A 27442-nucleotide genomic window follows, 5' to 3' on the forward strand; every position below is an offset into this window, starting at 1 on the left:
GGCATTGTGGGACATGATTCAGTGGGCATGGTGGTGTTGGTTTATGGTTGGACTTGATGATCTTACAGGTCTTTTCCAGCGTTAGTGATTCTGTGAATGTAGTAAAGCAGGGGTGCGTAGCCTTTGAGGAATACTGCACAGAGTTTTCCTGTGTCAGAAGTTTTTACATGTTTACAAATGTGGGAAGAGTCAGAATCTTGGACACAAAATATCACTGAATGCTTTATTGGCCATGTTTTTCATCTGTGCTAGATGCTCCTAACTTCTGGAAAGCTTTGTTTGATTCAGTGGGAGCAGCTCCTCTCTGATTCTTTTCCTATGAGTCAGTGGTTTGCAATCTTCACCCAAAATCTTTGTGGGCCTGGGTTTCTGATGCTTTTGCCATGAGTTGCTGAATCTTGTACTGAAACACTCACTGTATCGCAGCTTTTGCTGGATGCTGAAAAAAGCGCATTTTTCTAGATTCTTTTAACCTCATTGAGTGTTCTTCAGGAATGTCCATTCCAGCTGTGTTCATTTAAAAAAAAAGTAAAATAAAAGGTAGTAAAGGTACTACTACTACCTTTTTTTGGCAATAATATTTGTTTGGTCACTGACTGAGTGGGTATTTCTGCTTCCTACCTGTTCTGTCAGTTTTGAAATAGCCTCTCAACTTGATTTCCTTTTCACAGCATTTTGCTGCTTGCTTTTTACCTTACTGTCTCAGCTGGATTATATCTAAGTCTGGGGCCAGACTGAACTTCAGTTTTGTTCTTAAGTTTTTTGGCTTCAGTACAGGGAAATAAAGTTTTCTTGTGGGATGCTTTCTTTCAGATGACCTGCATACTCAGCAACAGTCAAGCTGACTTTAGCCATGATGAGGTTAAGCAGAAGCTATTGGCCCATATTCTTAAACAGTTCAGTGGCAAAATCTGTTTGGTTTTTCCTCAAATGTTTATATGCTGACTATCTTTGCTGTGGGTGTGGTGCTAATGATTCCTTGACAGCTGTAAGTTTCCAATAGTGTGTACAAAGTAATAAGGTAGTAGAGGACTTGCTCGCTCTTATTCTTGCAAAAGTGATATTGTTTAAAGCAGTCTTAATAAATACGTATAATGTAGCCTTTAATTTCATTGAAGGAAAGCTCACTATAGGAGGAACAGAGAACAGTGTATTTGTCTAGTGTTTATAATGAAGGATTTGTAACTCTTCCTATAAAGAGTACTGAACCTGTAAATGAAAACAATATTAACATTATTTAAATTTGGAACCACATTTTCAAAGTGTAGTACAGTTTAAATACATAAATTAAGCACAGAACTAGCAGATTTGTGATCATCACTTGTATGGAAAAATTGACTGTAATTGCATGCTTCTGTATTAAAAACAAAAAGGCCTTTCCAAATAGTTGGTAACCCAAACCAGAAACTTGCCAAAACCTGAAACCTACCCAAACCAATAGCTAAAGAATCACTTTTGAACTCAGCAAAACAGAGCCTAAATTCATTCATTTATGTTGATATTGTAGATACAGAAGAGATTATTACAACCCCTCGAATGAAATCACTGCCTCAGATTCATTGAATTTGTGGTTCAGTTGTTTGTATTGTTGTTAGCTTGCCTGTCCTTCAAAGGGGATGTGTTCAAAACTGAAATTCTGATTAAAAAATCCCAAACTTTTTTCAGTTATTTCAGGTGGAGTTATGCTGCTTTAAGTCTTGGAAAATATATTTCTGCAATTACTAGAAGACTGATGCAGTGAAGACTTCTGGTCTACGTGAAGATTCATGGTGAACTTTATGGGTGTAGTAAGTTTTAAGTTTTTAGTTAGGTTAATAAAATGTATTAAAAGTAGATCTTGTTTACCCTTTCCCCTTTCCATACCTGAAGAACTTCAGTCACTAGGTCTGAGCTAACAAAATAATTTTGAATGTTTTCAGTTTTCACTTTTTGCATTAAAAAACTTAGATTACAAAAACATACTTCTGATTTTGAGTTGATTGGAAGGTATATATTTTTTTATGCTTCATATAAAAATCCTGTTTTACAATCTGATTTCCTTCCTGTTTTTATTCTTTATTATATACTGTAAACTGAGCAATTTTATTCACAGAAATCACACTTTGTTCATAATCCCGAAGGGTCTGTGTCTGAGGTTGCATAGATCAGATTTTAGTGCCTTTTTTTTTTAATTCTGCCTTTGCTAAGTAAAAAATTGTTTATTCACTGAATGGTAATGGTTGCCAAAGCATATTTAAAACAACCCGCCCCCCAAGGTAGTGCTTTTCTCTTTAAAAAGATGGGTTTGCATTTTGGTCAAAATGTAAGATACAGGTTTTTAAAGCAGAGTGTTACATACGCAGGTATTCACTGACTAAGAGAACAGAGTGTGTTGCTTGGAAGTAGATAAGGAAAATTATTATCTTTGGTCTTGCCAGGCCCCAGTGTTTTACTGAACCCTATAAATGGATATATGTTTCCTGGAAATCTAAACGGATGTGACCCCAGTTATGAGAGAAACTTGGTGGATTGAAGGATTTTTAGGAAAAAAGGTGCAAATTTACTGCATTGCTAGGAATGGTAAGAGTTGTTGGAGATGGCCTGATGCTTTGGAGGGCCAAACATCTGCTAAATGGTGCATAATGCAATTCTTTATTATTGCCAATGAGCTATATGGTGTTTTCCTTTGGTAGAGGTTCTGGAGTAACTTATGTCATTGGACATCTGAAATAAGACTTATAGTCTAATACTGAAGCCAAAGGAGCACTGTGATGCTTCACTCTTTCAGACATGCTCTCCAGTTTTGTTTGTTTGTTTTGGGGGCTGAGGGAGTTCATGCGCAAGAAAGAGTTATCGGTTGCAAAAGAAACATGCATTTTTTGGCAGTGCCTTTCAAAAGTGAAGATATGTGTTAGGCTTTTTGCAGAGCTAAGTTACCTGATTACATACAGTGAATATCCATGGCTTTTGATAACCTGAATGTCTCATGAGGATACTAAGTAGTGAAGAGTCCAGATGTGTAAAGCTGTCTCCTCAAAGGTGTTGATATTCAAGATACGAGGGAAGAGAAACTTGCTTCTGCATATTCTGAGCTTTAGCTGGGCAAAAGGTTGTTGGTCTTCAGAATTTCTGAGCTATCGCCTTAGAAACTGCTGATGTAGGAATTAATACAGGGAGTTTCAGGCCCTGGAGTCCTGGTGCCTACAAGCAGAAGTCTGTTTGCTGTGTGCCATCTGTGTAGGCATGAAGAAGTTTCTTTTATATGGAAAGATGTCTATTTTAACTTCTTCAGATATTAATCCAGATGATCCAGCCCATTTGTAATTTGAATTGCCTTGTGGAGGTCAGTCCCTAATCCTGGGGCATTTGAGATCTGTAAGATCTTTCTAGTGCCTATAATTATGGTAGAAATCTTTTTGAGCATGTACCACATATACATAGAAGAGGCTAATCTGGCTTCCCTGACTTCTATGACTGTCATGCATTCTTTTTAAAGCAATTAAACTGTATTTTTTTTTATGCTTTAAAAACCCTAAACCCACTGTTTCCATGGTTGTTGAAATTTCCTGGACTGAAGAATGGCATACTATTTACAAAGAACTTGTTACTGATTTCAGTGCTACTTGTAAAGGATTCTGCTACTGAAACGGAGAGCATGCGTACCTGTGTTAGCTTGTCTCAGGAAAAACGTGAAAGGTCTGTCTGCTTTGAAAATAGGCGTTCGAGATCTTTTTAGTAATACGATTGCTGCAATGCAACAAAGAAAACATTAAAATGTGTCCGTTTTCATTCAGTCTTCTGTACAGTGCCCTCAAGGCCTGATGTTTAGTACCTTGAGTTTTGAGTTGCTCCTCTGCTTGAAGAATAAAACAACCATTTTATCCAACAGAGAAATCGGTCTGGGTGAGTGAACAAGTCAAGTGTTGAGACTAAATGCAGGTGATTTGCGTGTATTTCATTGCTGAAGTGAGTCTGTCTGGCTTTGGATTTCAAAGGTAGTATAATTTTTGTTGTTATTACAGACCTAACTCTGCTGAAGTCATACCATGTTATGGCCTAACCTGTTAGTCAATTGTTAGCTATGCTGTTCTGGTAAAAAAGATAAGCGAGGCACAAATGTAGTCCCTTTTCTAAATGGGAGACAAACAGCAGAGAAATATCTACGTCATCCTGGAATTTCTCTGTCAGAGCTCTTGACAAAACCTAAGTATCCTCAATCTCAATTTCATGGAATTGTTTATGTTGGAAGAGACCTTTAAGATCATCAAGTCCAACCGTAAATGTAAAATTTTATGACTGTCCTTCCTCTCTGTCATTATGTGTTAATTACTAGATTAAATAAAGAGTCCTTAAGAATTATGATGGCTCAGCTATTCTTAAAATACATCTTGTTTACATAAATTCTTCCTTGTGGCTCTATACTATTAAGAATACATAGTCAAAACAAAATACTAAAAAAAACAGATTTGGATTATTTTTCAATAAGCGGTTAAAAAACCAATGGAATTAAATTGCAAATTCAGGTAAGACTCAGTAAAAGTAGTTTGAGTGGCACTATTTCAGTGCTCTTAAAGTGCCTAGTTTAGCTTTCAAGCCATCATGTGACTAGATCCAGAGCTTTTAAAGTAAACAATAAACATAATTATATCTCTTTAAATCAGCTTCTTAGCTTGGTCTGACTGGAGTTAAGGGAATTTTTGGCATTGGTTTCAATGGGATCAAGGTCTGATCTCTGATTGCTATTACCCTTAGTCTTTGGTATGTAATTGAAGCCACCTAAAAGCTTTTATTTTGCGTGGGAATTACCAAAAAAATTACTAAAAATATTAGAGTCCCAGTAGAGATGAAAATTGTCATAAAATTTGAAACTGTATAGCTCTGCAGTGAGGTTAACTTAGTTATGTCAAATTTTCACTTTACAGCCACATACATACAGTATGTGTCTTATTCAAAGTTGCTGCTAGGGGAATGCTGCACCAGATCAGGTGTGCTCAGGTTCCTTTTGGCATCATGACCATGGGATGTCTGCAGTGAGGGGAGGTGCATGCACCTCACAGAGCAGTCCAACGACCTGGGCACTGCAGTGAGATGCACTGTGGTGCTTTCCCTACATGCCTGTTGGATTTTTTTCTGAAAGAAAAGGAAGGCAAGCAGGAGAAATGGGAGAGACACTGATCTTGCCCTGATCTGCAGTCAAGGACCACCAGCGTTTGCAATGTGTGTGTGGAGCATGTCTACAGTCAGCACAGCCCAGGGAAGCAGCAAGGCAAGATGTGGTTAACAATCGTCCTGCTGTGCTGATGTTTGAACAGCTTGAGGACATGTTCAGCTTCTGAAGAGAAGCAAATGGCAGTAATGCCTATGTAATCCACGCAGGGGTCTAGGGCTGCCGCTGCCTTTCATGCTGACTTGTTGCATCTCTGGAGCATCTGAGGCTTCCAAAAGGGAAACAAAAAAGCACGGATCTTCTTTTATAAAGCTCGGGTGACGAAAATAAAAAGGAAAATGGGGATCGCACAACTCAATAATTTTAATTCCCCTGTTTTATGTTAAGTTGTGATGAAGGATTTCTATTGAGATGTCATTCAGCTTATGAAGGTCATTTAATTGACTCTGTAGTCCATAGCTGAGATTTTACTCTGAATCTCCCCACTCAGCCAGCCCCAGCTGCTCACTTGGAAATCACCTGTTAGCAGAAACTGCCGCACATGAAGGTCACACCTCAAAGTACATCAGAAACAAGCCTGTCTTCATCTTCATGAAGACAAAACTTTCCCGTCATGAACTTCAATGCTACCAAAGAGATCATCTTCAAAAAACAAATGCTGTAATGGTTCAGGAGCTATGGACAAGACATTAGTAACCTTTTTTCATTCTTTGCTTTTATGATCTTAGCAAGCAGATTTGACCAACAGAAAAAGAAGTGGTTTATTTTCCTAAATTGGACTTTCCCTGGGCCAGTAAAGCTGGTTTTCCCTTGAGTCTTTATATGTTCGTCTAAGATCAAACATGGAAAGGGAAGAGTTTTAAGAGTTCTTATGAACAATTACAAAGGTAAAATGGAAGAGTGTTAAGTAATAAAAGTTTAAATTTAGGTTAGGCATACATTTAAACTCTACCATGCTTTTTTTTTTTAAAAAAAAAAAAAGACTAGTAGTTGTTTCTGTAGTGATAATCTTCAGAAGTGAAAAGTTTGTATATTTGATTTACCTGTAGCTCCTGATGCCTTCGTACCATCTTCTGTTACTTCAATTTCTGCTTTGTGAATAGCTTCTGAAATATAAAGACTACCTTGCTCTGCAAAAAAACCCCAGGAATGATTATTAATAGTTATTTTCTGAATTCCATTGTGAACACCATTTTTTTTTTTCTTAATTCAGAATGCTTTTACCTTCTTTCTGCAGGATCTAATGATGACATAATAGTTACGTATTTCACCCGGGCAACTAATTCAATGACAGCATACTGCATACAATACATGTCACATTATTAGCTTTGCTTCTGTTGCAAATTCCTTCCATTGGTTCCTTCACCACATCATGGTTGGAAAGACAGCACAGTATAAACCTGCCTTTCAATTGCTTTTTCTGTATCTAGCTTCCATGTTAGAAGATCCTCAGTTCTAATTTTGACTCTGCTCCTGATTTTTTCATACATGTATCTAATATGGATGAGCATAGACCGTCTGAACACCTAAGCTAGCTTGGTATTAAGGACTTCTTAGCTCAGCATGTAGCTGAGATAGTATGACTACATGGCTTTTGGACCAGCGTGACCTTACGTGCAGGCAACTTGGAGAATAAGCCAAAACGCTCATGTGTGTCTTGAATCTATCTGCCTGAACATGTCCTTTATCAGAGTGCATCTTGCTTGATGGCCCAGGTGTCTCTGACTTCTACGTGAAATGTGGATCCCGCTTTCAGACAAGCAGTGAAGTTCTTAGGAAGAAATCACTACTGTGAACACAAAGTTGGAATATTTTTCTGCTTAAAGGCATTTATGCTATTGACTTCTCATAATTCAGATCTGCTTTCTAATCTGGGGGAGGGGAAACAACAAGATTTTGACTCTGTTTGTATTGGTGTAAACCTGGAAGAGCTGTGAGGTGTCCTCACATTTCTGCTGATCTCAGCTGCAATCTGGCCTATTTCCACTGATGTCCAGTGGTGGGACCTGGGCTCAGGCTACAGAAGAGCATTGCTTTGACACAATATAGGAACATCTTTAAAGTGAGATAACACATGAGGAAGGTGACATTAGGTTACTTTAGTCTGGGGAAGACAGCGTGTCTCAGATCTCTGTATTGCTGACAGAGGGAGGCGGGTCCCTTGCCAGTGTGAGTAGGAATGCGCACATTTGACTGCCTCTTTGACTACAGAGGGACTTTTCAGGGAGCCTTGAGTCACCATTGTGAATACCCTCTTCTCCCTCATTTCTACCCATGTTTATCTGTTCTTTCATCTTTATGGCTGTTTTCCCACTGTATGGACAACAGTGGACTGAATGCTGCATGGGAATTACTAGTTTGAGAGGTTTCCCAGATTGTGGTGGAAAGCAAGGTTATATGGTGAGAGTAGAAACTAGTTAACACAGTGGGGACAGTGAATGAATACCGGATTGAGGAACTGTTGGAAGGGAAGCTGCAGAAAAACCACTCTTCAGGAAGAAGCGATGGGACTGTGACATAAAATGGAGTTTGGAAAAAAATTAATTTCAGAAAGATACCAAGGAGAGTGTTACAAGTCTGCTTCTCCCCAGCTGACTGCAGAGGGCAGAAAGTGGGGAAGGTTGTGAGGTTTTTTCTTTGTTGTCTGAATATGAGGATCAAGTCTGACATATAGGTGAAAACAGGGAAATATTAAAGGAACATTTTATCTGTTTCTATCTGAATTTTGTTAAGTCAAAAATCTGGGATGGAAACAAGCAAGACAAAACTGGGGAGAGGCAGAATTTTTTTTTTAATTAGTTAGATTTAACATTTTGGAGGAAAAACAGGCATAAAGAAGCTATTCTAGGTCTGAAATGAAGTAACATGTTTGTTCGCTAAATGTGATCTGAGAGCAAATATTCTGAAGATTATGGCTTCTGCTTCATATGGAAGAGGAGGTGAAAACTTACCTGCTCTTTTTCCAACTGTATCTATTGGTTAAATAAAAGAGAAACCTTCCTTATGAACTCTGCCTTGCGTAACTCTTAGACCATCGTAGCTATAACCCTACTATTACGATACATAACTGAGTAGTGTAAGAGTAGAACTAAGAAGGGCCTCAACATATCCTTTAATCCATAACCCTGCCACAGGCAGGATAAAATACTTCTACAAGTCTTACCCTGTATAATGTGAAGCAGAAAGCCACCAAGTTGCATAGGAAAAAAGCTGCTAAATGAGATCGTTTATGGTGGAGTTCATTTCCTCAAAGTATTTATCTTATTTAAATAGATGTTAACTTCATAAAATGCATCCTTGTGCACCTAATCACTATATTAACATTTCTTTGCAATAAACAAAACAGCAGGCTTTAACAAATACGCAGGCAGTAACAAATTATTTTTAACATGTATTCCTTTGCAGTCTGAGATATGTACTGCAATAAAAAAATCCTATGTTCAATTTTAAAAGGGGTATAAAAGCCCCGTAAGTAATGTACTTTCTGAGGTTCATCCCAGAAAAGCGACTTCTCTGTAAAAACAGGTTTGTCTAAATTGGAGGAATTTCTTGTTGTCATACCTCCATTTATTTACTCACAGGCACAAGAATTGCATGAACTCTCTGCATCTCTAGGAGCAGCTACCACTCTGAGTCTTTGCTATGAGCAGAAATGGCTAAGTTGAAATAATTTGTGTTGCTGAAAATAGTAAACAAAAAACAAAACAAAAAAACCCCCTTGTTATTTTAGTAGTTACTATTAAATAGGGATAAAAATTTTCCCAGGAGCAGGATAATTTCAGACTTCCAAAACCAAGACAGTTTACAATCGTAACACTAGTATTTTAGCAAAGGTTAAGTATAATTTAGTCCACTGGTCACTGGATTAGCAAGACAACATAGCACAGGCATACGCCAATATTGTTTGTGGTGTCAGGAGTTGGAATACAGACTTGTTTGACCAGCATCCCTAACTGTTAAATGACTATTTAAAAACACACATAGGAATGCAAGTTTTACTAAAGTATCCTAAATTTCTGAATAAATAACCATTTTCCAGGCCTACACTGTCTTCACAGTTTTAATCTTAAAGAAAGAAGGGGGGGGGGGCGCAGAATAAAGCAAGGCCACAGCCAACCCTGCCCCTTTCAGATTCCTCTTTCCTACAAAACAGCTCCAAATACAATTGCCTATAATAAAGTAGAACAGTTTAGCGTGAATTGTATTTTAGAGTTTCACAGAGGAAGATGTACAATCAATTCAGAAGGCCCAGGTCTACTGAATCGTTCAAACGTAAGAGTCTGCAACCATTGGGTCAGTGATAATTTTTTATTCAGTCAAGCCTCTTACCTGAAATACCTTTAAAATTAGCAGTGATGGGATCAAATGCGTCTCTAATTCCCAAGGCAGAAAAAACTGTCTTTAGGTCAAAAAGGCTTTGAATACTGAACCTGAAATTAATATGATAGATTTTATTTAAATGTGGGGTTCGTAGTTTCATAGAGCTAAAAGGTGAAACAGATGCAATTTATTTCAAGCCTTTGCATTTCATCTGTTTCTGTATGAGCCCAATGCTTTCCGTCTGATTAAGTGTACTTTGCAGAAAAGCGACTCATCTTCACCTGAAGATGTTAACAGAAGGAGTCCCTCGCCTCCATCAATTGCAATCAGACCACCTCTCAGTCTTCTTGACACATGAACTCTGGATTTCCCCAAGTGTCCTCTTTTTAACAATCTTTTTGGCTGTAGCAAAGGGCGCTTTGAAACATTTGCAAGAGATTAGCTTGGAAAAAAAGAATATTAATGTAAAAATTGTTTTCCAGCACTTCGTTAAGGTGGTGAATGTATTGTAAGAGATGTGTAATGAAGCCCTTCCATGCTGATCTGTACAATAAGTACAGCCACAAAAGGCCCTCCTGCACCTGATTCCTCCTGCTATGCAATTTCATTTGAACAGCTGATAGAAAATACCTCCAGGATGTGTGCATTTGCTACCAACTGTGAATGACTAATGTGGAAAACGGAGAGCTGAAAATTGCTTTGTGCACAGGAAGATGGGTATGGCTGGTGGGCAGCCCCAAGTTCTTTGTAGAGTACTTTTGTTGTATACTAGCAAGTTGTAAAAATAAGCTATTGCATTTATTTTATAGGTTATATATTTACTCTTTCTTAAGCAAAGAGAAAAATGGATTGTAGAAAAGGGCCATGAACATTTCTGTCTTTTTAGATCTTTAAGTGATTGTTATACCCCAGACAAATTTTACCTAAAAGCTGTAGGATCAATTGAAATACTTGGTTTTTAAACAGTACAGAGCGTACTGGAAAGTTTTGGCATTCCCAGCTCACCTCTTCGTCGCTTAAGAGAGGGTTAGAGCTTTTCTGATCATGTGATGAATAATAAAACCAAAAGTATCTCATTTGATTTTGTCTCGCACATTGCTCGTGTCAGCACTATCACAAATAATTCTGACAACAGAACTGGTGAAGCTGTCTCAGAGTACGAACATTGCTTACCTAGGTAGAAAAATGTCCATCTTCGTTCTCTTTAAGCTGTTGGCCCAGAGGGTTATGGTTTTGGCAGAAAGGTGAGACTCAATCTGGGACAAAGATGTTCTTTTGTGGCTGGGAAGCACCAGGAGCATGCTGAGTTTCTCCCCCAGGTAGGGTAACTCGACCACGCTGAAAGCCTGCAGAGCTGCAGTCTGGAACTGGCCTGTGGGTGGGCAGATATAGATCTTATTCCATCGTTCAAGTGGGGAAAAAAGCCAAAACCCACAACCCAAGCCTGGGTCAGCAGACCGTTCTGAACAGCAGGCATGGGATGGATATAAGGGGTTGTCTCTAGCACATGGGCTCTTGCCAGCTCGGGTTGCTATTAACTCACAACAGTGTTCATTGGAACAGAGCTGATTATGTGAAATATATATATATATATATATATATATATATCTATATCTCTTGGCAGAAAAATGCCAATGATGTCAGTAATAGTACCTGACGCACTGTCTTAATAGAGCATGGATATTTTATTACTTTCTCATATAGCAGCTGTCCTCCTCACTCAGTTTACAAAACATAACTGAGGCAATGACAGCAACTTTATGGCGACTGTTCTTGCAATGGATGTTCTTTGAATAAACTTAAAATTTTCTAATCCCTTTCACTAAAAATTCACTACTGATAGAAGTAACAAAACCAAAATGAAGCGTCCTATTTAATTAACTGAAGCCTACTTTGCCTCATGTTTCCATCTTTACTACCTTTAAAAATCAGTTTTAACCTTATTTCAAGAAACAAATAGTTGCATTAAACAATAAAGTAGTTAGGTTTACACTTAAGCACCGAATTTCTTATTTTTGAAAATCTAGGCACAAAGACCTATCAAAATCAGATGACGGTTAAAAAAACTAGTCTCAAAAGTAAAGGAAAAGCTGGTGGGCTTCTAAACTTGTAATTAGTTATGCAAGAATTTGTAACAGCCATTTAAAAGTACCATTTTAGTTCCATATTTTGAAGAACAATTAATCCAGGCATTTCTAATGGACTCTGTTATACGGTAGAACAGATTCAGTTATCACAATTTTACTTTCTTTTCATCTGTTAATCCAATAAATGGCATTTCAGGAACACTCAGCAATAGTTCGCACAGGAGTTAAATACAAGTCGCAAGCAAATGACTTACTGCCTTTGCTGCAGGCCATCCAAAATACTGAATCTACTTCTTCACCCAGCTGTAGTAGTTGTATCTTCAAGGGTAGACACTCATGCTTTTTGAGTCAGGGGTTATAAATAACAGAATATAGGTAGCTCATGTTCATAGTATCTAAATATGTGCCAATAAATACAGAGCTATAGGAGGTCTCATGTTTAGTGTGCAACATTGGTTAGTTTTGCAGATATGGACTGGATAGGATTTATTAAGTGTTGATTATTCTGCTAAATTAAATTTTAGGCTTTTAGATTAGCCCTCCTGCCATGCAACGTGGAGAGGGAATTGTGCTATTAAAACCACCTCCCAGCATGTGGATCGTCTGCTGGGAAAAGACCTTCTGGTTTGTAATGGGCAAGCAGGGAAGATTTAAGCTTGTAGTGCACTGGACATGAGTGAGTTAATTTGTGGGCATGCTGATATATATGCTGAATCAGTACTCAAATATAGTTAGCAAATTGCTTGGAGGAATGAATATGTAAAATAGCTGCAGTGTTTAAAAAGCATGTGTAAACAGTAATGTTGACATTTTCTTCGAGCAGTGTTAATTGTCGCCAGGTTGATTTGTTCTTCTTGGCCATGTTAAAAGGATAAACAAAGTTATAAATGCTGCGATTGATAACAGGCCACAGCTAATCTTTCTTGCTCTGTGTTTTGGATCCTGATGGGAGACAGCTGCTATTATTTAATAATGAAGGAAAGTTATCTCATGCCTCCGTTTTGTTGTACTGAATCAGTCTTTTGTATTAATTTCAAACCGATTTGTTAGAAATGTTTCTAGCATTTCTAGTGAGAAAGACTGAATTGGCCCTATCAAATCTGACAATCAGCAAATTTTAAATGATCCTTTTCATTTCGACTTTCCTCAAAAGTCTCTCCAGCTGCAGAGAGCTCACACATTTCAGGCTGGATGAAAAGGTAATCCCAGTATTTAGGCTAACATTCCTTTTCTGTGCAAATATTTAATGCTTCAGCTACCTACTTAAGGATGATAGGATGGAGTTCTTGTGTTTAGGCAAATGGTCAGGCAAGCACAACTAATGATTTCACATCAAGTTTGTAAGGGCTTAGGAGCAAATATATAGTTGGTCAATGCAGCTCAGCTGCTGAATTTCTGGTTGCTGTTTTTTACCTGGGATCTCCGCTTGTGTAAGCACTGGCAGCCCCCTGCCTTCCATCATTTTAGACCTTTCATGTCTTTATGTCACTCTACTAAAAGAGAAAGTTCAGAGAAAAGGTCTGTTCCTGAGCTAACAGGTGTGTTAGTCCCAAGAAACGTGTTTGTTTACCTGAATAGCTCATGAAGCAACGAAGGATGAGGCTATTCCAGATATTATGAGTAGCAAAGCCCCTGCAGTGAGCTGAGGATACAAAATCACCTAGGGCTGAAAGATCATGACTTGATGTAGTAGTTTATGTTGCTCAACAAGGATAATGACGTGTAGGGTTTTGGAAAGAGAAACTCTGCACTCCTCAGTAAAGTCAATTAACCTATAAAAGATTCAAATGTAAAGAGGATGGGACTGCTCCAAGTCAGAGGTGTGAAAGCTCCGCTCAGGAGCTGGCAGTCCCAGCAAGAGGAAGAAGCGTGGTGGACACACCATGGATGTCCTGGAAGAAGAAACACCACAAAGAAAGATGTAACAGTAAGGACAAACTTGCAAAAAGTGTAAAAAGTGATTCCTTAGCCATGTGAATAATGGTTCAGAGATAAAAAGACATAGAAATAATGAGCTGCCAACTGCCTGCTTGATGTCACTGTTGCACAGAAAAGGAAAATGCTTTAGCCATATAAACAAGAGAAAAAGGAAGAAAGCAAGCTGCTGCTGAACACTGAATTAAATTTTTTTAGATTCATCCCAATTATTTACTGGAACTGATGGGAAAGAAAGAATCTGATGATACAGCAAAGGATAATGGTGAGGTTCCTAATGGAAATGAGGAAAAAACAGGAGGTATTACAACACCAGAGGCAGAAACAAAGTTTATACTACTTGGGAGAGACAAATAGTAATCTGGGGCCTGGATGGTCACCACCCCAGAATATGAAAAGAACTTGGATGTGGAATTGCAAATGGGTCAGCAAAGATTTTTAATAGACTGTAGATTCAGTTGTTTCCCATGACTGGAAAGCAGGAGTACATTTATAAAGAAAAAGAAAGTAATCTGGGAAATTTCAGGTCTGTCTTTGAGAAGTTTTAGAACACACTCTGGAGAAAAGAATCACAGAGGGAAATAGCAAGTGAGATAAGTTGCAGTATCAGGTAGTCCCTAGCAAACAAATCTAGAAGCTTTTTTGACTTGATAACTAATTTGATAAAAAAGCATAGGTCCAGCCATCTAGTTTTAAGTAAAACATTAAACATAGTTTCACTATGGCACTATTTACAGGTAGAAGTGATGACAATTAGAGCAAGAAATGAAAGGCAGCAAGCAGCCACTTGAAGGGGAAACTATAATGAGCTAAGTTATAAGAGGGGCTCCCAGGTTGAAATGAGGTTACCAGTAGCTTTCCAAAGTATTTCCAACACTCAAGACTTTGATGAAAGACAAATCGTGAGGTTACCATGATGACTGGAGTGGTGGAAATCAAACGATGGTTCAAAACCACAAAAAAAGGTATGTACCTGTGGAGATTTCCCTCCCTGTGATTTACCTAGGACTCATCAGCTGGAAAAAGAAAAAAACTCCCAGGTGGGGTCAACCTTGAGTAACCACCCTGAGCTGATTCTGTGGTGCACTATGCACGGTATTTTTAGCAGGTCATAGAAATACTAAGAGCATTTTATCGAGCATGTGTATGGCCTCATTAAAAGTATTATGTACGTTCCTCGTCATTTATTTTCAAGAAAGATTAATTTAAATTGGAGAAGTGCAGAAAAGGGCTAGTAGAGAATTGGAGTGTCTGTTTTTTGAATAGTTTAGAAGAGCCTGGCATCTTCAGCTTAGCTGGAGGAAATTGAGAGGCAGCTTGGTGACTTGCAAATACATTTGGGAGTAAATATCAAAGCTGAAGAGAAACTATTTAACTTAAAGGATAAAGCTGGCATGATGCTAAGAGATACAAATGGGGCTTGAAAAAAATTAGACTTGGAATTAGGAATGTTTTTACCCAAGTGCAGTTCTGAAATTTAGGGTAGAAAGGAAAGGAGCTTTTTATATTTTGAAAGAGATTGTAGAGCTAAATGGCAGAGTTCCTGGTGGTAGAAAATTAAGCCTATAGCGTGAGTCCTTCTGTCAGCAAGCCACATACTCCAACTGTTTGAAAGGAGCATACACTGTATTCATATATTATACAAATAAAACTTTGACCTATATTTATACTGTTTTAAGCCCATGCTGAGATCATCCACTGACTGGGTATAAGGGCCATAAAAATTTCTCTCCCCTTTGTTGCAGAATTTGGCCCTGAAGATTTGCACTTTTACCCTAAAGCCTTGGAGACAGGCTGTGACCAGAGACAGGAGGGATGGGTGTGCAGTGCTGGTGCTCCTCTTGATACTATCCTCTCTCTGGTGCTCATACATTCAAGGGACAAACAGTGATTAGGCTGAGGGACCAGGAAATTTCTTACCTACCCCACAAATCAAATTGGTAGGGGCTTGATATAGTTTTAGTCTTAACTGCCCCTCTGTCATGGGGTCAGATGTGCTTCCTACAGGCCTCCCTTCCTAGGCAGCTTTATTTAACAAGCTCCATGCTATTGCAAAGGACTTTGTATACTGTGGTACCCTCAGTCTCTCCTGTTCTCTTCTCCTCGCATGTTATCTTGGTGCCTTTCGGTTGTTTGCTACAGCTGACAAGTTTGTTATGGAGTGCTGGAAGGCGGTGGTCTGTGAGGGATGGGGCACGGACAGTAGATATTTTAGGAACCATTCTGAATGTAGGATCTGTTTTGTGATTGCCTAGGATTATAAGGAGTCAATCCAGTCACCCAGGTGGTCTCTCCATTTGATGGGATTTCTTCTGAGACTTCTCCAAGCTGGGAAAATAACACATCTTAGTGTGGTATCTGTGAAAATTAAATAAATAAAACTGTTCCATGTTGTACAATAGCCCAAATCTGGATCAAGGACAGTTACCGTAGTTAACTTCGGCTGTGTGATGCATTGTGGGCACTTTCAGCGTTGAGCCCTCTGCTGTGGTAAAAGGCAACATCTGGGTATCCATAAAGGAAAACTTCTTTTGCCACATGCTTTTGAAGTACATGGTGCTCACCAAGGCGACCTGGCTGAAAGGCAACCCAGCGCTCTCCAACGGCATGTCACGCACATCCCCGCCTGCAAAGAAAAGAGACGGGGAGGGGGACACACACCGTCCTACTCACCCAGGACTAAAGGCCAGGTCTGTGTGAGTAAACAAAGCAGTTCTCCATCCCTAAGGGCAAGAGGCACAACTCACAAGGCACTGTTAAACCCTCTACCTTCCCCTCCCCACCTGTACATGGACCAAATTGGGGTTGCCTCTTGGTCCATGCTCTCCCCAGAACTGAGCTTGAGTTGGTCGATGTCGAGGGCCAAAATTGTGCCAGGACTATGCTACTTGCTGAACAGTGTGGATGACAGCAGATCGGTGCTCAGCACCATGCCCTGGCCCTAACTTGTTTTCTAGCTTAAATGTGCCCAGATGTATCTTGAAGTGGTTCGTTGTTAGCACCAGAAATCCCTCATGAAATGGATTCATGATTACAGAACGCTTTATGAAGTAACTAAGTCAACTGAAGCTCATATCTTAATTCTCCCCCTCTCCTATTTACTTGGCAGTTCAACTAATCCCGCTTTGGGTATCTCAAAGATTTTTGAAAGTGCGATCCACTTTTAATTCATCAATATGCATGTGAGCACCACAATATGAACTCCCATTTCAGTACCTGCTTCTAGAGCAATACCTTTCTATCATGAAGCTGGATCACTTATTCCAGTCCATTTGAGAAGGATAGAAATTTTTTTTTCAATAGTAGCTTTAATGTGTGCATTTAACATCACCTCACATGTTGATGGCCAAATTAACACTCGTGTAACTTAAGTTGATGGGGCGAATCAGGGATTGTTTTGCTCTGCTCCTTCTAAGGACTTCCTTTTTTGATTATTTTTTTCATTAACAGAGAATTTAATTTCATTACTTTTCTTGCTTATGTGGAAAGTAAATTCTTTTTATTTCCCATTTTGATTTTTTAAACTCAGAGTCTGAATGCTGAGCTTCTGGCCCTGCGTGTTCCCCACAGCAGCATGAAAGCATTCAACACAGCAAACTTGGTCCCTGGGGAATTTAGCTGCTCCTCATTAAAACTGAAAACACTGCAAAGGATTGCCATTTTAAAAATTAGAGGAAGAAGGCCAAGCAGTTACCAGCTTGATACTGAAAACTTATACTCACAGGTTCGGATATATTCCAGCTCTTTCTTCACATTAGAAATGAGCATCAGCTCAAGAATTAGATTTCCTGGCTTTCAGCCTTCTTTTGGACAACATGGAGTGTGGCAAAAAACTTTATACTTCGTTGAATGAAATTTCTCTCATTACTCTTATTTTACATTTTATTCATGTGCAATCATTCTCATGGGTTGTTACATTACCTCCAAGGTTACCGGTGAGCCATTCCTGTATTTGGGCTTTGGTTCTGTTAGGGTCAGTGAAGTTGGTTTGCTGCAGGCTGCTGTTTGCCCAGTGCGCGGCACGTGCAGCGAAGCGGGGCGAGAGCTGCACGCCAGCGTCCACAAACAAGGAACATGCCAGCTGAACCACCGTGCCTTGGCTGGAGTCGGTTGCTCCTTCGTACACCACGTGCAAGAAATCCTGCACATTTTGATCTGCCAGGCGAGAGATGGAGAAATAGTGCTAGTGCAGATATGTCAAGTGGCTGATTTCACATCAGGCCCACACCTCTATGCAAACACAGCTCTTACAGTTCATAAGGTACATTATTTTTTTATTGGGCACTCTCCGAGTTCCCATTACTTAGATATAGCACCTCTGGCTGTGACTGGCTGAGCTGCCGATGCCACAGTACTGCTGTCTCCTTCTCCTGCCATTATCGATGCTAACCATCCCAGGAAAGGCATCTCCCTGACTGCCCCACGTCTGTCTCTGCTACCCTTGGCCCTTATGTGTTGTTTTGTTTCTTGAAAGATGGTGCCCCAAACTGGCCCAGTATTGCAGACGAGCCCTGGCAATGCTAAATAGAGCCAATAGGTTGCTTCATGTGTGTTACAAGTGACTGTTCTTTTTATACAACCCACAACAGTGTCTGCTTTTTTTGAAGTACAATTAAATTTTCCATGCAATACTCATCTTTTTAATTCCTAAGAGCCCTCAGATCCTTTCCTAAAAACACTATTCTTTGGCTCATTGTTCCCCGATTTGAACGGCTGATTATTCCTTCTAAATGTAGAATTTTGCACTTGTCCTTATTGAATTGTGTTCTATTCACTTCACACATTTCTCTGATTTTCCAGGATCCTTTTAAATTCTGTTCTGGTCTTCCAAAATGCTTGTAGCAATTATGAGCTCAGTGTCATTCAAAAATTCATAATGTCTTCTCTAGTTTGTTGTTTACTAATGAAAGCAGCGCCCTGGTCTCCTGTTCCTGGGGAGCTCATGGCAGTTCAATGGTGGTGGCTTCTGTGATGGATACAGGGTTGAGGTGTGAGCCCAACAGGAGTATGAGTCATGCAAACTTAGAGGATCTTGTGTTTTTAAAATAACAAAGTTTCTAATAGGCTCTCCTGAAAGGTGATGTAACAGCCATTTCTGGCTGTCATTATTTTGCTCACTGTAACGGTTTGTGATGGGATGGTTCATGCCCAGGTGACCTCCTGAGGCCTCGGACTTGCACCCAGTCTGAATGATGTTTATGGGCTCTGTGTCAGCTCTCCTCAAACTTCCCATGTCCGTGGTTCAGCCCCTTTTCATATCCCTTGTTGTGCTTTGAAGGAGACTTGCCTGCACCCAGCCAATAAAAGTCTCGTTGAGGTTGTTACTTGCCTTTAAGATGTTTTCAGCAGGTTCCTTCTATAAATAAGTTTTTCCATGAGGACTGGGAAATGTCTGGAGCACTGCTCTTCTTCAGCAAGACATCAGTGCCTCTTGGCTCTGCAGGACCACCAGGACCTTTCTGATTTCCCCAAGTGTCCCAATTTCTGTGTGAAATCTCAGCAGCTCACTGTTGTATACGAATTGCTGGCCACCGTCTCCAAGGGGGGGGTCAATATTGTGCTTCTTGCTTCTCCAGGTTGCTGTACTTGGCTCAGGTGCTCCTCTGCCTTGGCCTGAAACCCTGGGGTGCCCTGGGCACCTCACAGGTATCTGGCTCCCCATGGTCATGGCTGGGCTTGCCGTTATGGGCTGCCTGGAAATCTTTGTTTTGACTCAAGGGAGACCTTAGGCAAAGGGAGGAATCACCCAATTTTTCCAGACGCCTGTGGGTGTAGGCAGTACCAGAGGGAAGTCAGGCTGGGCTGCCGCCTGGAACATGGGTGGTTTGAGGCGGCTAACCGGGGAAGTCCATGTCACCTGGATCAACCTGTCCCAGGCTGAGTGTCAAGTCAAGGGCAGGATTGCCGTGCGCCTCCAGCTGCCAGCCAGGTCATCAGGAGACTTTTACTGCATCGGTTCAGATTCTTGATGGGGTAAAGGGACAGTTTCATGTCTACTGATTTCTATCACCTCAGAATCCAGTGCATGTTTTCTGACCTAATAGTGCTCCTTTAATAACTGCAGAAAGACTAATGACCTATGGGAAGTTTGGTATTAAAATTTAGATCTATTACTCTTTAAGGGATAAAATATTGAACTACTTGAACAGATGACAAGAAAACTCACATGGTCTGATGTGTAAAGTGCTTTTCTCGTGTGTTTTGCATTAGTGCGGTAGCATTTGGCAAGCTCTCTGGAGGATGCAAGAAATCAAAGATGGTAAATTGGAAGCAGATGTTAACGTGAGGTGTGGTATCCTGAGCTTGTAACTTCAGTCATATCAAAGTGCTTAGCTAACCAAAGTCCTGAATTCTTACTTGGAGAACAGTTCAAAATTGCTTTTAAATGCACTACTATTGATAAAACAAAACGGCAATTAGAAAGCATTTTAAAGCATGTCATTTTGTCTGTGCTGTTGAGAGAGACATTCCTTTATACATTGTTTTTCTTAGTACTAGAATAAAAGTGAACAAATCGTCCAAACATTAAAAGAAGATTACAAGTGCATGTAAGAGCGGATTCTCCATGAATAGTGAATGAACCATCAATGTTTTCATTGTTTTCAGCCTGCTAAGATTTTAACCACATCCTTCATTATTGTTTAAGACAGACCAACAGAAACATTAATGCAAACATCTAATGGAAGAAAGGAATTTTATCAGATATGCATACATATTTGATTTGGTTTTACTCATCTGATAGGAAATTTGATCTAAGTATTTGATTTATTTATTCAATTTAAACCATTTGAGGAAGTGGTTTCCTTCTCCATCACTGGAAATGTGCTGTTATACCAGTAGCAATAGATCCCATCCTGCTTTATTTTCACATTCATCCGTTAATATTACTGAAAGCCAAAGCTCATGTGGCTTGTGCAACAGACAACTAAGATGGAGATAAAATGTTTGCTTGATATGATGTGCCACATAAGAAGTAAGGCAGCGCAAAAGAGCTAGCAGGCCATTAAGAACCTTTGCCCTTCTCTTTGTTGCATTTTGTGTTGAGATCTGTGCCTGAATTTCACTGTGCAATATGATTCTTAAGGTTCTTTCTTAATAATGAAGCCCCTAATGACCAGAAGTGTCAAGCAAGGTATAATCCTTGTATGAATTAATGTTCTTCAAAATTACCCTACTGAATTTACAGAAACAGGAGTCTTATAGGCAAGACTTCATTATATCAGCCACTCACAATATAGATGCACTGTCCTTGTGTCATGCAGCTGTATCTGTATATATCAGCCAGAGTTAGCTCTTACTGCTGTGTTGGTTTTGAATATCAATGCTGTACAAAATGGTAATGGTGACTAGGGCAGGTTACAGCACAGGACGATGAAATTGCTGTAGGTTTTATCCTTAGCCTTCATATACTGAAAGTAAATTTTATGCTGAGAAATAGCAGTGTTACCTCTATACATAAGTCTTGTATGTAAGCTGCAAATTTTGAAGATGAGGCAGTCATCTGCTTTTCATAAACATTGTGCCCATAATGTAAAATAGTTTTTGACGTGTGATGTGAGATGGTAGGATAATCCAAAGCTAAAATGAAAACAGCATCCTTAAATTCAGCTGACTTAATGCTGGATTTTAAGACATCTGCCTTTTCCATATCCCTTTCGGATTCCCAGTGAGTTTTATTTTAGCCTGTTCTCAGGGAAAGGTGCAATTGCACCATCCATCTGTCAATATATATCTTTCTCTGCCAGTCTCCTTCTAATAACTTTTCATCTTCTTGGACAGTTGTAATAACATTAGAAAAAGGTGCAAAGTCCTAAAGATAATTTAATTTCTATAGGTTTCATAAAATTTGTTAACGTGTTAGGAGAGAAAACGTAAGGGGGATAGGAGAGAAAATGACTGTCCTCCGCTTGGCATCTCCTCACAGGGGACACAGGGCAGGCCAGGACACGATGGACATGATGAATCTCTGGGAAACCAGGAGCAATTCTGCTGTTCATGGAAGTACCTTTTCTAGATGTAGTTGTATTTCGGTGCAGTAGAAGAGTAAGCACTGATCAAGAAAAAAGAGGAATAATAACGTGCATATCAACTACTCCCTAGAGTGTCCATTGTCCTAGAGTGTCCTTTGTCCAACTGATACCTGGCTATCAAAGATGGCAAAAACATTCCTAAACTACATCTTGCAGTGAGAGAGAAGAGAGAAGTTTAGTATGATGTGTGCAATTGCTGTCTCCTTAGTAAAGCTGTGAATTTATTGCAAAATGTAAGATAAGAAGCCTTTTTTTAAGCAGTACATTACCATGAATGTTGTATCCTAGGGCATCCTGCAGCTCCGTAAAGGTATTGCCTTGAGCTCCAAACTGCAGCAGCTCCAGAGAAACAGACACACTTGCTGGAGAGACTACCAGATTGGTTCTGTTCTCTGCTTCGGATACATGCCGGTAGAGATTGATGGCAAATTCAGTCTTCAGCTCTTTCAGCTCATCATAGGAGATGCAGTTTCCTTTGGTTAAGCAGTAAGCAGACAGGATAAATGCAGAGAAGAAAATGGGGAACATGAAGGTGAGCTGGTAGCACTCTCCACCAGCTGATAATACCTGCAATTAATAATACAGATATATTTAGAAAAGCAATAGGCTGAGCTGACAGCGGAAATTTCTCTTTCCATCAGTGTTAAGAGATCACTTGCAATAGTAATGATCACTGTTAAAATACTTGTCCAGGTCCAGCCAGTAGTTATTGTAATGAAAAAACAGAGGCAGGGACATGCCGATGACTCTGTTGACTAATGAGAACTGAGTTTTCCAGAATGCTGTACCATACAGGATGGTTGGCCATTACAGTGCATGGAGACAGAGAGCCACTTGGTTAAAAAGTTAGCTACCTGCACGCATGGTGGCACACCTTAGTGCAGTCTCCATGCTGCTGAGCACTCACAGCTCCTTTCTGTCCCCAGCAGAAAGGGGGTCACATCCAGCACTCCCAGAAGGAAGGTCACCCCTCCTGAGGTGCAGCTATCTATCTGGAGGCTTCAGGCTGGGCTGATCTAAGTTTGCAAAAGGCTGGCTTCAAATTTTCCCCCCAGGTATTCCTTCTATGAAATTTATCCCAGTGAAAAAAGGTTGTATTTACAAAAAGCTCCAGTGCTTGCAGCACAAAATCACTGCTTCGGATTTTTATGGGAAATCAAGCATTGGTCAATGTTACATTAAGAGACACTTAGATTCATATTTAAAGGAATAATGCTAAAATGACAGAATAGCTTTCTTCACAGAATTTTGCCTTTTGAACATTGTATGCAAATATATTTTAAAAAATACTGCACCTCCTTTCGTTTCAGGATTTCCTACAAATCTTTCTCCATGCCCTTTGTTCTAGAGAGCACCTCTAATGCTTCGTATTTACTCACAGTTAGCTCTGTTTAATTGTCTTGCCTTTCTGTGTCCTTCTGGGTGTCTGAATGGAAGCTGTCTATGTACGTCTTGTCTCCTTCTTTAATAGGTAGTGGAGTAAAGACTAAGTCATGAGACTGCATTTAAAGGGATAGTCAGTGATCAGAGTCTCTGTCGGCGATGTCTGTACCACTCTGTCCAAATTCCTGTAGGCTACAAGCTCTATGGAGAGCCAGGCAAAGCAGCATGCCACTGACCAGCAAATCCAAGGCAAGGAACAAAAAGGTACACATGGAGATACAGTCAGCAACTTCCTTGCAAGCCCTGCTTGAGCCTCATGAGACTTGTGACCTGCTGGTACTGAGCAAGGCATCTCCTATCTCTCTTCCCACCCCCCTCCTTCTTTTATACGAATTCCATTGATTCCTCTGCCACAAAGGGGAAGAGAAAGGGCTCTCTGTGTACCAGGCACACGGCTATTTTTTTCCCTCCACTTTGAAACCTTTTTCAGAAATCCCATGCAATTAAAATGTCTTTATTTGCCATTATTTTTTTTTAATGCCATCCCAAACAGCAAGGTTTTCATTCACTCTTTAGTTTCCAGGAGGGAAGAAACAACAAAGTGGTGCACTTGAAGGAGACTGAATGAGGGAGGGGTCACTTTGAATGAACCAGAAGGAGAAGAGCTGTGGTTGTGACCACTTTAAAAGCAGCTGCAGCTGTTCATGGCTTTCTTCATGTGAAAGGATCAAATCCTGCCCATCATATTCACTGGTTCAGCCTCCTAGCTTCACAATGGCACCTAAGGCAAGAAGGTTTGGGCTTAAAAATGAGCGTAAAACTGCAGCTTATTGATCTTCATAGAGTTTGACATTATATATACACTTAGCTATTTTACAGCATATGTTCCTGTTGCAACGGGGAAAGAAGACATGGGGGGAAAGGTCATTACAATCAAGCAATAGTGTTTAGGTGCTACTGTTTCATCCTTACCAGGGAAGGAGCAGCCATACAATTGAATTAGGGCCCAAATGAGAATGAAGCAATGGGCTTCCCTTCATCTGCACTTGTGCTGTTCCTCTCTTTCTGCTGTTTTGAGAAGATGACAGAATAGGCACTGATACTGGGGTCTGTCTCAGGATCCTGGGGTTTAGACCACATTCCTGCTAGGACAGATGAAAGGCAAGAGCTTGACCAGTCCCAGTCTAGTACAACAGGCAGGGATGTAGCTTTTGCCATGGATTTCAATGGCAGTATCCTCATGCTGAAAATTACTTTTGGGCTTAAGAGTTTTGCTGAATGAGGACCGCTCTGCTAAAGTTATCATCAATACTGTCCGCTGGACTGGAGATGTATTCAGAGAGAATGAAACAGAGGCCACCAAGTGATTTCTCGAAGGGCTCAGAGCTGTCGATAGATAAATTAACTCTGGTTGCTGGTGAGGACTGTATGGCTGGATTTGATGTGATGTTCCCAGAAGCTCCAAACCTGATAAGACATTTCCTCTGCACCCTGCTTGATACTCTCCTGTGGATTTATTAGGATTTGGAGGAAAGACAGGGAGACCCTGAAGGTTTTAGGCATTACTGTCAAAAATTGACATTCAATTCCCACCTGGTAAAAATGTTACTATTCAGATTTGGTGTAAGAATTTATGGAAGATTAATTGAAAATTGGACCCAGTATAAATGTGGTGTAAAATAGTACAGTTTCTGTGGGAAAGGGGAAAAAAAAACATTCTAGGTCATGTCTTATCACAGAGGGGACCTAGAAATTGGGGTGTTTATCTCAAACCTTCCCTCTCTTCACCTGAATCAGGAAAGGAAACCGTGGAGGAATCTTAGCAGCAAAAACAGTGTTTGCAGACAAGGAGAGAGGACTTAAGAAAACTAAACATGAATCAATGCTGTTCAAAGCAGCCATGGGGAATAGGAAAAGTGCTTTACATATAATGAATAAAAAAGAAAATCCATTAGTGAATGATTAGAAAGATAAAAGACAGTAGAGTAGGAAAGAAGAAAGAGCCCCTGAAACTAACTATGGTTAAAAAACAAATGATAAAATACTGGGGGAAGGGTATGAATATTTATCATAATCAAGGCCAGAGCCAAAATTCTCACACCCCTTCAATTTAGCAGCCTGAGTTTTAAGGTTCTCTTCCCCAAACTGGGATCCAAAGCCGAGAACTGGGTGACCGAGGAGAAGCTGATGCCATGCAGGGGTGAGTCTGAAAACTGAGCTTGCCAAGTGAGACCATGGAGCCAGGAGCTGAGCTGTCCAAGTGAGGCTAATTTGGGGCATAACCCGGGGGGCTGCAAACCAAATAGGCCAATTACAGAAGTTCCACGTCAGAAATAGAGGTGTCCTGGACCTACCGAAGTGTAAGGATTGGGCCGCTGTGGAGAAAGGGAGTTTCTGGCTCTTTTTTAGCATTTTTTTTTTTTGAGTCTTTAAACTTGCTGTGTCCTAGTTTAGGCATCACATCCTTCTTTGGGTCTTAATCTGGCTATGCATCACAAGGTACTGAGGAAAGTACTGATAAATTTCCTGGCAATCATTTTATTTTTAATACGCTGGAAATGCATTTAAAAAGGAATTCAACTGATTGATCCCCAAGATAAGTCCTCAAAGACAGAAAGGGGCAGAGGTAGAAGCTGTATTCTGAGAAATGCTTCTTGACATTGAGATAACTTAGACTGCCTGTGAGGGAAGTGAGGAAAGGCACAAACTGAGGACACCTGGAGAAAATACAGCACGGGGGTGTGTGGGTAGGAGGCTGGAGCACAAAGTGCTGTGTCTCCGTGAAGCTCCTCTGAGCATCTACAGGAGCAGCTCTGAAAACTTCAGAGGGAGCCCAACCTCTCTGTCCCCTCACTGAGCAGAGAAACCCACCACTCTTTGAGAAGGAAAAGAGCAAAGAGCTTCCTGATGTGTGAGCAAACCCCCAAACAGGGAGCAAAACTGGTGGGAAGCGCTGGAGAGAAGCGGTAGGTGGTGGCTGCTTTCACCGATGGATTAGATCCTGTCTGCATCTGTGGAGTGCCAGTGCTGTTACTGTATGGGCCCTCCATGTCCTCCTGTGTGACCATTGTGGTGGGCAAGGGGACAGACTGCTGCAGCATCCCCCGCCGCTCGGCACTGACAGAAGCCATCATAGGTGGCTCTGCAATGTCTGGTGTGAAAAAAACGCAGGAGTAGAAAGGAGAGATGAGGGAAAGAGAAATGGTCAGAGGCAGCTGTTCTCCAGAACTTCAGCTTCAAGGTCTTCATGGGCCAGATTCTGATGTCAGGTACAGGAGTGTGAATGGAAACCATTGACATCAACTTGGGTCCTGGAGCAAATGGGGAGCTGCTGGGGGAGTATGGGCTGGGAGGCTCCTCGGGGGGGACAGGGTGCTCCCTGGCTGTGGAAAAGACTCAGGGTTGAGCCTCCACGGCGGTGGCATTGGGGAGGAAGGTGAGGAGCTTGTTCAGCCGTGGAAGAAGCTAGAAGTCACAGGACTGAAATGAGAAACCAGAGGGAAAGGCGCAGGCTGCACAGGTGCTGTGGGCAGAGGGAGATTTCTTTGGAAGCCTTTTTTCCCCCCAAATGTTTCTCCCAGGACACTGGAGTTTTCTCTGATTTATTAATCTGTGTTCTAATAAAACTGAGCCCTGGTTTGGCATGGCTGCTGAGAGGGAAGGGGGAGCAGTTCTGCTCTTGGGCTCTTGCCAGTTTGGGCTCCTGCTGCACAGACTTTACACAGCAATCTGGATCAGAATTTGGCCCAGGGAAAGGCTGGAAGAGAAAAAGGTGAGAGGACCAGGTGAGAAGCAGGTTTGCCTCTTGTTTGAATCCTCTTCTTTGCCTTCCTGTGTCAGGTCGGTCTCCAGCAATCTTTCTTTCACTCTAGCACAAGCCTGTTGTCAGCAGGATTACTGTACATTTACCCCTTCATAAATAAGAACAGAATTGAACCTTCTAGCTGCATCTGTTTTTTGTGTGCTTGCTCTCTTTAATATATATAACCCTGGGGAAATTAAATTGAATCCAAACCAGCTTCCTTCCTGCTTACATCTCTCCTCCAGGAGAGAGCCCGCATTTGCAAGATACCAACACATTTGCTCAGTCAGGAAGGTGGTTCTGCTGAGTTTCAGGATAAGAAAAATTGGCATCATCATTTCATACAGAGCTTATTCTGCAGGGAGGCGGTTGGCTGCAGAGCTGTGAAACACCCAGCCAAGCAAGTTCAAGTGAATTTGCTTACTGCTATCCACATGCAGTGTAAAAACCACCACTGCCTCTGCCTCCCGCTGGGGCATGAAGACAAAATCTGTCTCTTCAAAGGATGACCACTGTAGAAGATCGCCTTCAAAGAAGTCCAGTGAAATGAATCGTTTCTGTAGGGCTTTATTAAAAGAAAAACCAGCCAGCTGACCCTGCGATGGCATCTCAGACCAAACTCCACATGCTGGTGTGGCCTCTAACTCCTCCACAGGGCATGGCCTCACTGAACAGATGGGCTTGGTGCCAGCGCCTGGCCAGCCAGGACCCGCTGGGGAGGACACAGAGTGCAGAGTTC

General features: G+C 40.7%; 1 protein-coding gene across 1 annotated transcript; it reads right to left on the reverse strand.

Annotated features, from left to right (window-relative positions):
• Positions 1-3598: 3598 nt before the first annotated feature.
• SERPINE3 (serpin family E member 3) lies at positions 3599-23023 on the reverse strand. Its single transcript, XM_009817644.2, is given in 8 exon segments — positions 3599-3726; positions 6190-6276; positions 9476-9576; positions 10640-10838; positions 15917-16114; positions 17410-17643; positions 21788-22085; positions 22898-23023. Coding segments are annotated over 8 exon segments (1371 nt in total).
• Between the last annotated feature and the right edge of the window lie 4419 nt (positions 23024-27442).

This window comes from Gavia stellata, chromosome 1, assembly GCF_030936135.1.
Source record: "Gavia stellata isolate bGavSte3 chromosome 1, bGavSte3.hap2, whole genome shotgun sequence".
In the NCBI taxonomy this organism is placed as follows: Eukaryota; Metazoa; Chordata; class Aves; order Gaviiformes; family Gaviidae; genus Gavia; species Gavia stellata.